Consider the following 17,825-nt stretch of genomic DNA (forward strand, 5'->3'; position numbering starts at 1 on the left):
TTGTGGAGCTGTCTGAAAATACAGATGTTTTAGTTCCTGATTGAGTATGTCTGGGGTGCTTGGGGATCTGTGTATTTAAAAGGTTCTACATGTGAGTCTGCTATGAACCAAAGGTAGAGAACCATAAAATAACTATTCCAAGTGCAAATTAGGAAGAATATATTAATCAGATCAAACAATCTGAATGGTACACAGGGAAAAGGCAGACATAAAACCCCATCGTCACTCTGAGCTCCATATCAGGAGGCAAGTTTTGGTTATGTGTATCGGACAATCCTTGAAAAAAAAAAATACAGAGACAGCCAATGTACATCCCGCAAAATAAGTTTAAAATTATTGCACATAGCTTACCACAGGTCTATATTTTACCCCAAATGGCCTGTAACATCCATAAGAATAAAAACGAAATCTTATACAAAATTCCATGCTGATAGTAGAAAAGCAGTAATGAATGAATAAACAATAGTAATAAAAATAGAATTTCTTGCCTTTTTGAATAAAATCCAAGGATGCTATGCTATATACTTTTGTGAAAACAACTATGTTTAGTTATGTCAATCACAACCACATGAAATATTTTGATCTCATAATACAGAAACATGGTTAATTGATTTTATTTCTCCTATACTTCTTTAATAAAGGGAAAAAAGACACTGAAAATTAATCTAAACTAATTCTGACTTAAAAATTGGCCTTAACAGGCACATTTTATTTAAAAAAAATACATGCAGAGGAAAGACCAACATTTATTAGTTTTTGCCAAAACCTGCAAAAATGTTCAACTTCGATTTGTGCTTTTCAAGTTAATAAAATAACTGTCTCTCATACTCTATTTGTTTTTTCTGATAATACTCACAGGAAGTGTTGACTTTTTATAGATGAAGCAAAATTGAAAGCAGACACAGTCCATGTATCTTATGGGTTTCATCTTTTTTTTATACAAATTATTAAAGAAAACAGATAAGACCAAACTGTGGTTTTCCAAAGGTGCTTTAATACACAATTAAATCCTGCATCTCCTCTCACTGCTGAAGCCCTCAACTCAAAAAAGATAGAAAGAATAATTTATTTCAAAATTTTATATTTCTTTTGTATTTTTCTCTTTTTAAGATGAAGTTATAAAATGCGGTTAAAAATGTATTATTTTTTTTGCAAAAACAAAGAATTCCCAGAAGGTATGGTTCTCAGACTAAAATTTTTGTGTCAATAGGAAGCTCTGTTTATGAGGGCAATTCTTTTTTTTTTTTTTTTTTTTTTTTAAAGCAAGTTTGTCTTCAGGGCATTAGTTGCTGCCTACTATAAAGTTAGGCCACTCAGGGTACTACTTAGAACTCCTAGCTTCATTGGATTTTAGATGCAAAAGTATTGCTGATAAGTGTTATTGCTGGAGGCCACTAACTGGCATCCTTATGGCTTGAAGAACTTAATATAGCTCCCTAAGTGCCTCATTAAAAAGCCCACTCCAGACTTCCCTCTCAGCAAACATCATTATAAATCCATAAACCAGATTTTGCTGAATCTCCTCTTAAGGAAGGTTAAGTGAAAACAAGGCTCAGGTAAAAGACTTTTGTAGACTTAAAGCCAATGTTAAGAACCAAATAAATTGCAAACCTTCCATGTTAAGAGAGGCTTAAAAATGATAATGATGATTATAATACATATTTGTAATCTCATGTGTTAATAACATTAATATATTGTTTTGGAAACCTCATGAGGCAAGAGACAACCCCTAAAATATCAACCAGTATGAAGGAGAAGAGAGAGGAAAGGCAGACAGAAAGGAGGGATGAAATGTTATTTCTACACTCAATGCCCGTGGAAGGAGTGCAGCATTTGAGTGTATATAATAGTAGTTTGAGGAGGACTGAGGAGAAAGTGGTGTATGTCAAGTTCTTGTTCTCCCAAAGGACATGCACCCTAAGCTGAAGAAGTGAGTAGCTGGTCTGTCAATTGCAGGGAATGGAAGTGGGTGTGACTGATAAGAATTGGCATAAGGAGTCTGTATCCATTCTTGATGGAGTCATGTTATTTCGTCTTTAGACGAAAGAAACGCTCTGGACGAAACAACTGAAACACTTTCTACCATATGTTTTCGTGAATGTTAACCAAGTGTGACATATGATGAATCCTTTTAACATAAAAAAAAAAATCTTTGGACTCATTTTTGCCAGAATGTTTCAGAATTTTGGAGTGAAACACATTTTCTGACCATGCAAAATTGACACTCACTGATAAATTTTTCAAATTTGAATAAAGCATGACAGTCTTTCTTATTCAAAAAAGGGGGTAGTGGTAAACTCCAGCAAACTATAATTAAAGGATTTTAGTCTTGTTTCAGTGATGAAAAAGGAATTGCTTAAAAATAGACATATTTGGTAAAGACATACATCAATTCCATACTTTACATGTCAGTCTCTCTTACTTAACGTGACTAGCTTGCCAAGGCAGCAGATGTTTTCAGCTAATAATTTACCATTTTGGAAAGTCACCATGATGACAACTTCATAGGTATTTTTCTGTTATCATTAATTTTAATAATAATATATTTTGGATTTGCCTGAATCTATATCTATAGTCTGATTGTCAGATGACTTCACATTCCATTTTAGTGGTGAAAATAATCATGAGTTAAGGTGGTTCAAAAAGTAATAGTTTTGGCAGAGTTAAGTAAAATTTTTGCAGTCTTTGATGTTTTAATCTTGGATAATAATAATAACTACTGTTTATTGAAAATTCAATGTGCCAAGTTGCTTAACTTGCAATATTTCTAATCCTCACAACATCCCTGCAAGGCAGATGAGGTATTATTATTTTGTTCTCTTTCAACAAGTAAGAAAGCTAAGGTATGGGTTAAGTGATTTATCAAAAAATCTCCACAGTTTTGAACTGTTGATGTAGATATTACTCAAGGTCCTCATCTAGAACTTAGATAATCTTTTTTCCCCCATATATTTTTAGAATCGCATAGGCAGAATGAGGTCCTAGAATCTGACCTAGCATTCCAATTCTCCATAACAATCCTGAAAGACGATGATCTACCTTCTACTACAGGGCACCACTTAACAGGCAGTCCATTTCATATTAGAAAGAATTAATCATTAGAGAGTTTTCTTTATACTTAGTCAAGTTTTGCCTCTCTGGAATGTTCCTCCATTCATCATGGAATTTCTCTCTAAAGCAGTGTGGTAAAATGCAGATTCTTATTCATTAAGTTTAGGTGGAGCTTGAGATTCTGTTTCTAATAAACTCCCAAATGATACTAATATTGCTGCTCCTTGGGCCACACTTTTAGTAACAGGCTGTTGTACCACATCCATCCATCCGGTTCATTAAAAGAGCTATCAGACAGGTTTATACCTAATTCCTTTTTTCTCCAGGTTAAATAGCCCCAACTATTCCTACTCCAGACATGATTTTTAGAGTCCTCACACCCTGCTTGTAGCCTCTAGGATAAGTTTATTTGTTTGAAAACCTTCAGACCTGAAAGCACATTCTCCATGTACCCAAAACACAGCAGACACCAGTGAGTTCTGCAATTTTGTGACTAAAAACTACTATTAATGTAGACTGGTCTTTGATGTACATTAGCCTTTGATGTTGAGTAGCCAACAATGCAAAGTGAATGTACAGCCAAGTAAATCTTACCATCTTTCAAATACCATGTTCTCAAGCCAATATGTCCCCTTTATCCTGCATTCTTACTCTTAATTTTTGATCTAGGTAAAAGATTTTGCAGTTATCTCTGTGGAATTCTATCTTGTTGGCTTCAGCTTACCTTTCTATCTTGAGTTTATAGTTTATTAAAGAGAGCAAGATTTCTACTTTGTATAACCTCAAACTTTATCAACCTGCTTTTAGAGTGTTAAACAATCTGATGAAAATGTTGTAGACATTACACTACAGACCTCCATTCATTTATTAAACCCTTTGTTTACTGTCGTTTGACCCAACTATGAATTTGCTAATGAGTAAACTGTAATGTCAACCAACCACAGTTTTTACACATTGCCTAAAATGATATCAAGACAGAAATTCGGCTAGTACAGCATTTCTATCACCTTTTTCTTTACCTTTTGAGATGGGAGTTTGTTAGAAATTCAAGACAAGATTTATCCAGAAGTTTTAGATGTCAAAGAATGAGAATTAGTCTATAAATGGAGATCCTTCTCCATAACCATGCCTTGACATTCTGTCAGCAGATTTTAATAGTTAATATTGTAGACATTGACTATGGGATTGTAGGATTATAGATTATTTCAACCATCTACCATATTATCTTGGAAAAGGTGATCTCCCTAATTTATGCTTCCTCTTAAAATGGGATAGTATTAGCTAATAGATTTGATATAAAAATTAGATGAGAATTTATGCACAGAGCTGGCATATATTAAGCAATGAAAAGGCTAGGGACAATGGTGATGGTGGTGATGAGGTCTGCTGTTATTTAGGAGACCCCAGTGAACCATGACTCACAGTTCATACCTGTGTGTATTCTTCTTGCTTTAAATCTGAACTGGACCTGTGATCAACTTTAAACAACAGAATGCAGTAGAAGTAACACTGTGCCATTTCTGTGGCTAATAAAACTTAAAAAGGCCTGAAAGCTTCTATTGCTGTGTTTATGTGATGTCAACTGACGCATACGAAGTCTGATGACCCTGGATCAGGGTACTGGAAGAAGCCCAGACTAGCTGCACGGAAAAGTCACAAGAAGGAGTTTCCAGTCAACAGCTAGCAACAATTTGCCAGCCATATGGGTGAAGAAATTGCTAGTATTCGCCCTATCCCACAACCTTCAGCCCTCTACACTCCCTTGTCCTGGCTCATGTATACAGCCTAGGTCTGAGTTCTAGCTCACCCCACCCTCATTCGACTAGGAACAAATCCAGACAATACACAACAGTTCCAAGTAATTTCAGTAATAAATCTTCCTTTCTGATGCACACATGAAAATCATTTACTGAAAATGATTTATGAGCATTTCATGTCTAATGAAAATAATACCACTAATGAATCATTGTATCTTAAAAATAACTCAAAAAACACCTAACAATGCTAAGGTTTATCACAGAGTGTGGTGAAGATAACCTCATGATAAAACATCAAAAGCCACTGTAAATTCTTCCATCTTACCATTTTATATTCTTTCCAGCCTCTTTGGAAATCCAGACTTCCATCTTCACGATGTTGTATTACAGTCCAACCTCCCCCATTAATATCCATATTGCAAAATACCTGATAAAGGAAAAATACAGCCAAGTGAAAACCATGTCTATTTTACAGAAATCATGTATCCAATATATTTCAAAATAGGAGTAGGGTAGATAGGAGTACAAATAAAAAAATAAAAATTACTATGTTGAAAAATGTTAGTTTAGACGTATTAGTTATTTATTCTTATGGTTCATATTTGAGTTGTCTCTGATTAAATTCTATCAATAGTGCGTGAATTACTCACAAAAATTTAAAACAGCTGAAAATTAACAACCTCAGTTTCAGACTATAAGACTTTCAAATTAATCTTTGTCTTAAATGGAAATATGCACTTGTGTATGTTCAATTTTTTAAACAAAATGTTACTCAAGTTTCAAAAAACTACAGACGATTTTATTGTAAAAACACAAGACTTGGAATTTTTAAGTCTTTAATTGATTTAAATGGTAATATAATAAGAATAAAAGTTTCAGAAAAATAATTATTAAAATATCACATACTTAACTATTGGGTATTTCATTGCATATAAACTCCTACACACTTACATATTACAATAGTTACTCTTGATGGTTCAGTATTACAGTAGAGGCAACATTTATTCCTCAGCATACAGAGAATACATTATTTGCTTGAATTTTAGTCATAAACAATGAGGAGAACATGACATACTGTATTCCTTCTGACTGTGACAAACATTTCTTTCCCATATGGAAAAGTCATCCAAATATTTCAAAGAAATATGCTTATTTCAATTATTCTAAAAACAATAGTATGTATTTAGGAATTGATTTGTTTCCCCCAGAGGCCGTCCAAGGAGAGAAACATATCTGTGATGGGATTACCTTCGGAGAGCGATCACTGTAAATAATGTGGCATGAATGTGGCAGCTTGGTTATTCAAGGGCTGGGGTAGGGAGAACACCATTCCCTGAGCAACTGAATACTAAAGCATTTCAAAGGTGTGGACAGGAAGAACAGCAGCACGCAGGCTGTGTGTGCACAGACCTTTGCTCTGATTCAAGGAAAAACCTCGTGTTTTCTCTAAGGCTTTGCCTTTGGAGTACAAATGGCTAACGGGTATGAAAGCAAGGACTGTCATTCAAAGAACAAATTTGAGCCCTATGTTTACATAATTCAGAATTATTGGGAGTAGTCTGCTTGGAGGCAGTAGTTCATAGTGTGACAACAAATGCATTATTTGAAGAAATAAAGAAAAAGGTTGAAAGAAGTGTGTGTAGAGGGGAGGAGGAGGGTACAGAAATAGGCTTTGGTGAACAACCGATAGAGATGAAATACACTGGTGGCCCTTAGGTGGGCAGGAATTTCCTTTCATTTGCTCTGTCCCCAGTGCCTAGAGTAGTGTCCAGCCGTTATTTAGCAGGTACTGCATAAATATTTGTTGAATAAATAGAAATGCAATAAAGAAAGATAAAATAGGAAAACTTGATTCATGGAATGCAAGGAAAGCTGATAATGGATTTTGAGTTGGGGAGGTGATCAACTTAACCAAACATTCCAGAGAAGTCAAAATAAATAATTATTAAGAAAACACATACTTAAATTTGGATGGAGCTGTTAGTAACGTTGGTAAGAGAGACTGCAGGATTCCTGTGAGAATAAAATCAGATGGCACAGATTAAAGAGGGCATAGAAGGTGAGTCAGAAGTGATCAAGGTGGAGAGTTATTGGTGAAATTTAAATCAGTAAGAGAAAGTGAAAATATCAAGGAAGCATTTTGCCAGGGGAAGCTAATGTCACTAGTTTCTTAAGTTTAACCCTGCCCTAATTGGTTAATCCAGAATGTTCTTCCTGATTTTTATTTCCTGGTGGACATTGATCGCCTGAAAGTTTTCCAAACTGTGCTTGCAAAGCCAAAAAGTACACACACATGCTCAGGGAAAGGAACCGCTGTATTTGTAAATAGAGAGTATACAGAGAAAACTATGCTGTACTGCTACCTATGTTATTAAAATTCCATGTGCTTAGTTTTAAAGCCACTCACAAATTTTTGAAAAAGGCAACTTTCCTTTTAAACAGAGACATGCAGTGACTTGTAAGTGTTAAGATGTACTGGGAGAATTTCTTAGATGAAAGCCCAGAGAAAAAGCCAGAGCTCCATGGGGAGATAGAAATTACCCAGGCAGATGACAGGGTTGGAGGCTGAGGTGCAGGGAGGTTAAGGTGTTGGACATAAGCTCCACAATTGTTATTAGGACTCAACAGCAGCAATGACAATAGCTACCATTTGTGGAATATAGGCACAATAGAGCTGAATGACACCCTGGTTAGGAGCATGAACTTGAGACTAGACTGCCTGGATTCAAATCCCACCACTGCTCTGTCTACTGTTTAGACCTCCTGTGAGTATTAAATGAGTCAATGCACATAGAGTTTAGAATAGTGTTTGGCACTTCATAGGCATCATCATTACTCTCATCTTTAAGATGTATTTCACAGATGAGATAGTATGAATTTATATTTTGCATTATACACTGTATGTATATAACTTTTAATATATTACAGTATAATTATATATAACATTGCATACAGTTTTTACAATTTATTATGAATAATATGTAATATACAAAACCAAAATATGTAAAAGTTCAATAAATTGCCCTTATGATTATTGTTTCTAATTTCTGGTTAATCATGTTGTCATTACTAACCTTGAGCATGCTAGTTTTTAAAATATAAGTATACACATACACAAATATGTATTTAAGAAGTTGAATTCACTATAGTAAAAACAAAAAATAAAGAAAAAAAGCAAAACACTTTTTATTTCTGGTGAAAAGAAAAACAAAAGCCTATGCTTACCAGATGAAGGAAGTTCAAGAAAACAAATGGTCAGTTTCAAAAAGATTTGAGACATAAAAGGACTTGAAAAGTCCATTTGCCAGTATTGTGTGGTCTGTTCTATCTGGTGGTATCCTTCCTGTGGACAAGGCCCTGCTACACTTACCACGTCTGTTACATTTATTGATCATAAGATTGGGCTTAACTCTATCCAAGAAAAGACTGAACTGGCTCCTATCCCAGGCAAGGTCAAAGCTTTCAAGCATTAAACACCTTTTAACATAATACAGAGGTTTCAACCCAAACAAAAAAAGGGAAATTTGATTCACACAGTTTTTATGCTTTTATGTTCTATACAAGTTGGAATGATTAGACTTGTGGACATTAATTATTTTTCCATAACCTTAAATGAAAAAGGCTCAACACATTTGTTATAGTTCTTTTCCAAGAATTAGGGGAATTATAAGTTCAAAAACAAATTTTTAATATTTTACGAAAAGCAGATATATATATATATATATATATTTTTTTTTTTGGATGAAACTAAGCTAGCTTATAGGGCATTTTCTTTTAGAAACTTATGAAATGAAAGGAAAAATTCTGTTTCTCACTATATATGCATTAAAGGGAATTCAGAGAGGGAAATAACCATAAGCCATTAATAATATAAAAGCAAAAAGAAATATATAAATGACCTAGGTCTAGTTTTCTATATGCTTGAAAAATTAAATAGTCCTAGAAAACCACCTTTGGCTTCCATATCACACTTGAAAAGATAACACTTTTATAATTTTTGCAGATATTTCTTTTTTGGCATGAAACAATGTTAATCAAAACAACAGCTATATAAAATTCTGTTATACTTGCAACTCTCACTCTGCCTAAAAGATGAATAATTTGTGATACCAGTTTTTGTCAGTTGTCTTAAATAGCCCTATTTTATTGATTTGTCCATATCACACATATTTGACTGTTTGGTTTTGTTTTATATAGGTTACCTTGAGATTTTTACCCTTGCTAGAACTTCTGAAAGCATTACAATGAGCAAAGCTTTTGCTAAGCATATCCAAGGGTAGCACCAAAATTTATGTCTATGATATACAGTCTAATTGGAAGTCTGAAGGTCGTAAAGATGAATTTTCCTAACACTTTTAATAGGATTGAGAGAATACCAATGATTTATATCAAAATAGGAGAAGAAAATGAGATTATAGGATGTTGAGAGTGAGATGGGTTATAATCAGAACATGAACAGATTTACCGAATTTTCTAAATAATGAACCTTGTTTGTGCCAGTCACATGTCATACATGTGCTTATTACTCCACGGGCGATAGTTTCACATTAAAAAATTATGAACGGTGCAACTTCAGTTATCACTAATCTAAATAATAATCCTGCTTGGTCCTCTGACCTCGTATGAAGATGCAGTGGAGAGTCAGATTCCCTGATTTCAAAACCAGAGTTCAGTAATTGCTAACAATGTGTTTTGGGCAAGTAATTTTTCTAAATAGATGGGAGCACCTATCTCATAGAATCATTGAAAAGAATAAACTAGTGAGTGTGTGTATATATATATAAAGTGCTCAAAACAGGACCTGGCAAACTAAATGCTCAGTACGTTTGAACTATTGTATTAATCAGCTTCTAAATTACTTCAAGGAAATTCATACAATATTTGTTCTTACTAATGCCATGTTATGTGATTATAATAAGGGATTTAAAACAAAATCTATTACCTACTAAAAGTGTAAGTATGTCAGTCTGAAATATCCATCTCCACTAAAGAATAATATTACTACTTGGAAAGAATCCATAACCATAAAGAGGAGAGAATAAAACAAGAGAATGGACACCTAAGTCAAGAAGAAGTCCAGCACCTTTCTCTTGTTAGCTGTTGTCTGCCCTTCTCGCCACACTCTGCTACTATCACAATAAAACCAAATCTAATCAGAGTCCAGACCAGATCATGTGTGAACTTCTCCTTCTTTCTGAAAAGCCATGGGGGCCATTTCTGCAGTGATACAATTTGCTTCTTACAGGTATGTATTGATATTACTGGTAACCTGCTCAGGCTGTCATTTTTTCCTAGACCCTAATTTCAGAAGTTGAATCCAGCAGATATTTAACATTTGCGAATTTAATATTAGATTTTATTTATTCCAGAACAACCCTAAATCTCCATAATATGCAAAATCCATCATTTTGTGGAGGTGTAAGCCTGAACCATATTATCCTGATGAAACCGTCCCAGAAGCCAACCACTGAATTAGTGAATTGGATCCTCCAACCCTCTTTGTTATGTAAATATAAAAAGCAAATCTATCAAGATTATACATTGAGAAAGGATATTTTTCTTCCATCCTAACAGGAGCAATGGTAATGATTAAAACATTATTTGTGTGCTGCTCTGTCTCCCCAAAGGCCACGGGCTAGTACTGGTAATAAAGTGAAAAAAATTCTAAAAGTGTGAATGTTCTCAATCTGAATACTTTGAAAATTATTTTCTTTTTTATATTCATTGTATGTCAGAGAATCCTTAGGAGTCTAAAAGGAGGGTCACTTTATATTTTTAGTTAACTTTATTTTTATAGTCAAGTTTTGTTATTGTGGAGCTGACAATCATTTATGGGTTCTTCTAAGTGGTGGGCAGTACTGCAGGTAAATGACACGGAGCATTGTTTTAGCTCCACTCCTCTCCCCCAGGACAGTTTCGTACACACTTTATGTACTATGCGTATGCGGTGTGTGTGTGGGGGGTGTGCTTTGAATTTGTCTACGTATGATTTTAGGATATACAAAAAGTTCCTCCTTAAAATAAGTTACTTTTGTCCCCTCACTCCCAGACCTGCCATTGTGTCTTCACATTTTGTTTTGTTTTGTTTTATTTTTTAAGCATGGAGCATTTGATTCAACGAAATCTTGCACAGAAGCCCGAAATGAAGAACAGGTGAAACCAAACTTCTCTGGCAGGTGGCCGAGGTGGCAACGTATAAAACTGTACCTGGTACCTTTCCTTCCTCCAGAGCATACTGCACCTTCATCCCTCTCCCAATCATAGAATGACATTGAAGGCCTCTTTTTTTTTTTTTTTTTTTTGTCTTTTTGTGACCGGTAAGGGGTTCGCAACCCTTGGTGTGGTGTCGCCTGCACCGCGCTCAGCCAGTGAGTGCACCGGCCATTCCTATATAGGATCCGAACCCGCGGCGGGAGCGCCGCTGCACTCCCAAGCGCCGCACTCTCCCGAGTGCACCACGGGGCTGGCCCTGAAGGCCTCTTTTAAGAAGAAAAATGTGTCCCAGCAAAGGAGAGAAAACATTGAACTAACTTAAACCACTATTCCTTATTGAAATCCGGAGAGAGAGGACACTGGTAGAAAGGGAACTAGAATTTGACCTGATCAGACAGACAGACAGAATTTGTCTGTCTTCACCACTACACTGGGGACTGTTTGCTTCATATTTTTGTCCCTGGCCAGTGACTGACAAATGAATGGCATCCACTTAATTGTACTGAGTGAAGGCATGGATGGCAGATTTAATAAATAAACGAAGGGAAAAGGTATATAAAACAGATGCGACAGCAAGAAGATAATGTTTGCTTACTTCAAAGTTTACTTTGGGTCCTGTTCAGCATACTGATGAATCTGATCCTCCAACCGACTCTTTTATGTAAATATGAAAAATTAATCCTTTCAAAATTATGTTAAGAGAGAATGTTTCTCCCGCCCTAATTGGAGCAGTGATTCTGCAAATAGCTATACGTCCCCTTCTCCTTCCTGACAGTATTTGGGCTGTGGATGATGTGTGCCCTCTGGGTTCTTGAGACCTTGGAAGATGGCTCCTCAACTCCTCCCCATACACATAAGGTAGATGGGACCTTAACATGTAATCTGCACAAAACAAACACGAGCAATGGGCAGTCCCAGAACTAGCAAAAACTAAAAAGAAAACGGTGTGAAAGAAAGATGGGAGGTATGGGGGCTGGAGTGGGGGGAGATGTCTGTACAACAGGATTTTCATCATTTATGACCTGGGAAACAGTATCTCTGGGACAAAAGAGCTCAAGCATATATATAATTTTGGTTTAACAAGCTCACAAATCAATCTGATTATCCAGCAATCAACTAGGATCTGCTTTATATCTCGTAAACAAACACTTCTGGTTTTACCTTTTTGGGTTCTGGCATATTATTAATATAAATAGTGTAGATTCCACTTTTATTAAAACCAGCTTGATATACATCTGCACAGTCTCTAAATGGTTTCTCTTCCTCTCTTTTTCCTCCCTTTAGTAAAACTGCAAAAAAAAAAAAAAAAAAGATTGCAATATGTGAATAAAAATATCAGCACTATTAGCACCCAAATGGACTCCAAGCATAGCTACACATGTTTTAATTTCCTCTGCACAAATATCAATATTACATTTACTGAAAAATCAATCATTAACGACAATACTAGATTTTGAGGTGACTTACAAAATTACAAAACTGAAAGAAAAAGCTGTAGAACAATTTCTAACTCAATACTTATATTTTACTTAATTTCTTAATTCTTGCTTTTCTAATTATCTTTTTCAAAACACCAACTCAAGGGATGAACTACCTGATCACGTGGTACCTCCAATTGGTAACAATCATGTCAATGTTTCCCGCAAATTTCTAAAGTGTTCTTACCAACATTTCTTAAGAAAGTTTAAAAAAATGCTAAAATACTTTGGAGAAGGGATAAAGGTGTATTCAAGCATAAAAATATAGTATGGAAGTTTAAAACTGATATTTTTGTGGCTTCAGATTGAAGAGCTCCTAAAAATTTTTATCAAAACAAAACAAAAAAGCAAAACTAAAAACCAACTCTCAAAACAATTAGATTTGGAAAGTAAAAAAGAGTTCATAGCTCAATTGAGCTACCTAGAAAGAAAATGTAACTAAACTTTATTTTTTATTTAATGCTCTGATGTTAAACTATCAGGTGGATGATACACAAATAAAAGAACAAACAAATGAATAAGACTGAAATAGAGTCTTAGAGGAGAGGGTCATAGTAAAGGCTAGAAGTCAAGTGAAGCAGGAAATTTAATTAGAGATAGTCTCTACTGAGAAGAATTTTATTTTATTAACTAAGCTTTATCCATATTTAATAGTTCTTAGCTAAAGATATATGTGATATATTTATGAAATATTTATGATTTAGTGATTTCTTATATATGTTATTTTAGTAATTGACTTTATTTAACCTTTTTCTAAAAATTAAGATTAAGAACATTTTGTAAACTTGCCCTTAAAGTTTCCTGTTAATAAATATCTGCTTTCAATCACTTTGAGCCACAATGATCTTTCCTAATAAAAATATTAAAGGTAAACTATGACAATGCTTTTAAATTGATTTTAAATACTCTAAAAATCTAAAGTACTAGCCTTACTTAAACTTGAGTTGCATGATGTTTACTATCTTATGGTAATAAGCAGTCTAATCATTGTGGAAAGAATTACAGTCTCAATATAAATGTTTCAAATTTTTGAAAATACTAAATTATAGTTCAAGGAAATGTTCATGTCAGATGAACATAGTCCTAACAAAAAAATATGGTACTAGAGCGTTAATAACATTATGGCTTTCTATATAGCTCATGTCTGGGCTAGTGGTTTTTCCTAGTTAGATTAATAATTGCATTTAAACACCACCATCACAATGGCAATATCAACACAAAATATGTAAATTAATTAGAGGGCTATCAGCTTATATGATGGTAAAGAAACATTGCACAGAATGTATGCAAATCGCAATTTTAAAATGCATATCGAAATGCTTAAAAGCCATCTTTAATGGCATTGAGCACATCAATAGATTATATAAAAGTTTCATTTTTAAAAGCATCAATGCAGTTTAGTGGTGTTTACTTATTTTAACTTTATGGACTGTTATTTTTCTAAAACAAAACCTTCTAAATTTTAAGTACTTGATCTTTTCTTCTGTTGGACCATCAGAAACATTAAAATTAGATGTCCCCCCAAAACCAAAAAAAGGATGTAAAGAAATATCAACTCAAATTTATGATCCCTAGAGAGGATAAAAAAAAAGCACAAGAACTCAATGATAAACCCAATTTTCTTTTTTGGGTGAGAAATGGAGAAAGTCATTTATCTAAAAAAAAAAAAAAAAGCTTCTCTAGTTGAATATACCACTTCCTGCCCTCCCTTTTTTAGTTACGTAAGAAAACATTCTCTTGCCTTCCCTTTTCTTTTCCACTTCGGGAAGATGTGGGTAAAAGGTCTGTTGTATGGAAAGAGGGAAGCTATTTTGCACACATTTCTAATAACAGAGAAAAAAGAAAAAAGAAAAGTTGGATATTATTTTTGTGAAAACTAACTATATTAATATAAACATACTGTCTAAACCGTGAATACAAACCCTATACCTGGAATAATGGGTTGAGGATTCTACCATCAAAAGGCTCAACTAATACTATGGTTACACTGTGGATTTGTCGTGGTGGTGGTGGTAACATATCTGACTCAGATATTTAATTTTCTTAAAATTAAATTTGGTGTTTTTGAAAAATTGAAATATATTCTATATATAGGAAATAGTCATTCTTTTCAGAAAGATTAGACTACTTGTTTTTAATTACTTATTATTAGCAAACATTACACTTGACAGTTTGATTCAGGCTACAGTTTAGACTAATAAAGCATTTAAAATCAATTTAAAAGCTGCATTCACAGCTAACCTTTGATATTTTTATTATACACTATGATTTGAAGAAGGTCCCCTTTACAAGGGTAGATTGACCTTCAGGGTTCACTCCCATGTTCACTCCCAGGTCTATTCACAAAAGCCAAGATATGGAACCAACCTAAATGTCCATCGACAGATGACTGAACAAAGAAAATGTGGTATGTGTACATAATGGAATACTACTCAGCCATAAAAAGAACAAAATTCTGCCATTTGCAGAAGCATGGATGAACTTGGAGGAAATTATGTTAAGTGAAATAAGCAAGGCACAGAGAGATTAATACCACATATTCTCACTCATATGTGCGAGATAAAACAAAAACAAAAACAAAAAACAAACAAATAAATAAAAATAATAATGATCAGACAAACTGTTAAAAGGAGAGAGAAGAACTCTGGTGACTAGAGGTGGGAAAGGGGCAGGGAGGGTGGGAAGTGAGAGGCTGGTATATGGATACAAAATTACAGCTAGATAGAAAAAGTAAGTTCTATTGGTGTGCAGTCGACCCAGGTATCCATAATTAACAATGATTAACTGCATGTTATCAAACTACCAGAAGAGAGGAGATCAAATGTTCACATCACAAATAAATGATTAAGTATGCTAATTATCCTTATTAGATCACTACACATTGTATACATGCACTGAAATGTAACTCTGTACCTCACAGATATGTACAATCAATATGTGAAAATAAAAGATTAATTTAAAAAACCCCAAATCTATAAAGGGGTAGTTATTAACTACCTCTGAGGTACATGTGTGAGTTAATAACACAAAGCGGAGTCAGTGAAGCATAGTTGAGTACTCAGAAAATGGTAGTTACTATTATCATTGTCATGGTAATGACAATCACATTGTTAATTTAAAAAAACATTATATTATTATTTTTTGTAATGGAAAGGACACTAGCAGAATGTGGAAGTCTGGCCACTCTGGTCTATGGAGTGGTGGATGCTGATATCTTCCACCTTCAAGTTTAAGCATTGTAGCTGCCTGAATCCAGGGCAGTGACAGCTGACTAGTTATACTTACAATTATATTGAATTGGTCTCTCCTGTCAAAGTTGGCTAACTGGTTTATGTCATTCATTGATTAAATCAGATTATACCGTTGTTGTTAAATCTAAAAGAAACAGGCAATCTAATCTTACTACGTATTGCAAGCTTTGCCCAAACAGTTAAGATTTAAAGAGAAATGATATATAATATATAAATAAACATGTTGATTGTAGAAGTTTTAATCTCAACTTTTTGCATGACTATTTTCTTTGTTAAGCACTGAAGACTTTTGAAGTTCTGTGTCATGTTTAGATATTGTAAAAATGGAAACATAGGAAACATTTTGAAACATAGGAGAATAATAATAAAAATGAATTTTAAGAACATTACAAGGGTCAGCACTAGCTATAATTTTTTTTAGGAGTTCTTGAGATTAAATTAGATCAAAGATAGAGCCTGGAGGAATGTGTGATAAATAACAAGCTATGAATACAGAAGACCTGACGGAAGAGGATAAAAGAAGCATTAACTGCACAGAACTGGGAGAAGCAATCAGGAGACTGGATAGAGGTCTTTATTTCTTAAAGTATTTTAATCTTTTTGTAGGAATGGACTTATTTGAAAGAATGGACTAAAAAATTGATCTTTACATCTAAAGTTTCCTCTTTGACCACATTTTTTCTCTCTTATTCTTTAACACCTAATGAGTTTGCCTTCTAACTGGGAGTCTAGGTCCCCACCATTTCAATCAGTCCTTTCCTAGCCTCCCTTTTCCTTCCTCCCAGCACTGACCTCAGATTCAGGCATTCAAGGATGGTTCAAGAGGTGTTGGTGGTGCTCTCCTCCACTGACCTCTCATTTGCTCACACTCATTTGGGTAAATCCTGAGCCACAGAAGGTAGTTGTTCACTGTCTCACTGTCCCTTATAGATCACAAATGCCAAGTCATTTCTAAAAGACTTTATATTCCATTTCCTGCAGCGTGAGTTTCAAATCTTTCTACCTACTTTCTTCACATTAAATCCCATTTCTATTTTCTCTCGCTCTTTATGTATGACCTTTATGGATTGTCATTTGATGTGCCTCCTCCAATCCCTTCCTTTACACTACAGAACTTGTCCTTGCTCCTCTTTCCCCTCGCCTTTTGTGTTAACCCTTCCCGGTCCCTTTTCCACTTCTCTAAGTGTCCTTTCCATTTCATCTCTATTGGTTTCTCTTCCCCTTCTCACCTACCACATAGATGTTCACTAAAGTTTCTTCCTTGGATATCTATTCCTTATGCATCTGCTCTTTTTGCAAACTATCATGGTTTCAAACTTTTACACAGACGATTTCTAAGATTAATAAGCATTTCTTAACACTGTATTTGCCTCCCTCTTGACCTCCACATCCATATTTCTAAACTGTTGGGCAGTCCCTAGTGCTACCCCAACTTTTATTTTTAATCTTTCCTTTCAAACACTGCATTCTCTGTTTCTCTTACTGGTTGTCATCAGTTAAAAAAAAAAAAACAAAAAAACAAGTGAACGTTTAAAAATGCTTAAAATGGCAATCCTTATGTATATGTTTTACCACAACAAAAAAATAACTGGAAAAAAAATTAATGAAAGTGTAAATATAACACAGTTAGACTGAGGTTTTTTAATTGGTCTCTCTGCCACCTGTCCCTTCTTAGTTCAATCCATCTTATATTAATTAATTAAACAACTATTGATTTAACATCAGCTATTTGTTAGACTTTTCTTAGGCAATGGAGATACTGTCATAAGAAAACCCAAACCTGCCCTTAATGTGATCAAAGCCTGATAAGAGAAAGATCTATTATACAGATCTTCCATGATAGCTCATAAAAGCTATATTCATGATTACTATCTTCCATGATAGGGGAAAACTCAATTCAAGATGGCTTAGGCAAAAAACATAATTTATTGGATTACATAATTGAACAATCCAGAGTAGAATTTATGTAAGGCATGATCAGGTTTCAAGCAATGTGACCAGGAATTAGTTTCTTTACCTTTTTCTCAACTCAGTTTTTCTTGGCTCTCCACCTGGTCACAAGATGGCTGGCCACA

At 34.4% G+C, this 17,825-nt stretch overlaps 1 protein-coding gene across 2 annotated transcripts in view; it reads right to left on the reverse strand.

Annotated features, from left to right (window-relative positions):
- The window catches only part of ANGPT1 (angiopoietin 1), a 255,227-nt gene that overhangs the window by 37,930 nt on the left and 199,472 nt on the right, over positions 1 to 17,825 (reverse strand). For both annotated transcript variants that reach the window (XM_063079869.1, XM_063079868.1), the window contains exons 5-6: positions 12,183 to 12,310; positions 5,134 to 5,235 (exon numbers count right to left, since the gene is read on the reverse strand). In XM_063079869.1, the coding sequence (XP_062935939.1) occupies positions 5,134 to 5,235; positions 12,183 to 12,310 (230 nt within the window). The remainder of the gene's footprint in view (positions 1 to 5,133; positions 5,236 to 12,182; positions 12,311 to 17,825) is intronic.

The sequence above is a fragment of the Cynocephalus volans genome, chromosome 15 (genome assembly GCF_027409185.1).
Source record: "Cynocephalus volans isolate mCynVol1 chromosome 15, mCynVol1.pri, whole genome shotgun sequence".
Taxonomy (NCBI): domain Eukaryota; kingdom Metazoa; phylum Chordata; class Mammalia; order Dermoptera; family Cynocephalidae; genus Cynocephalus; species Cynocephalus volans.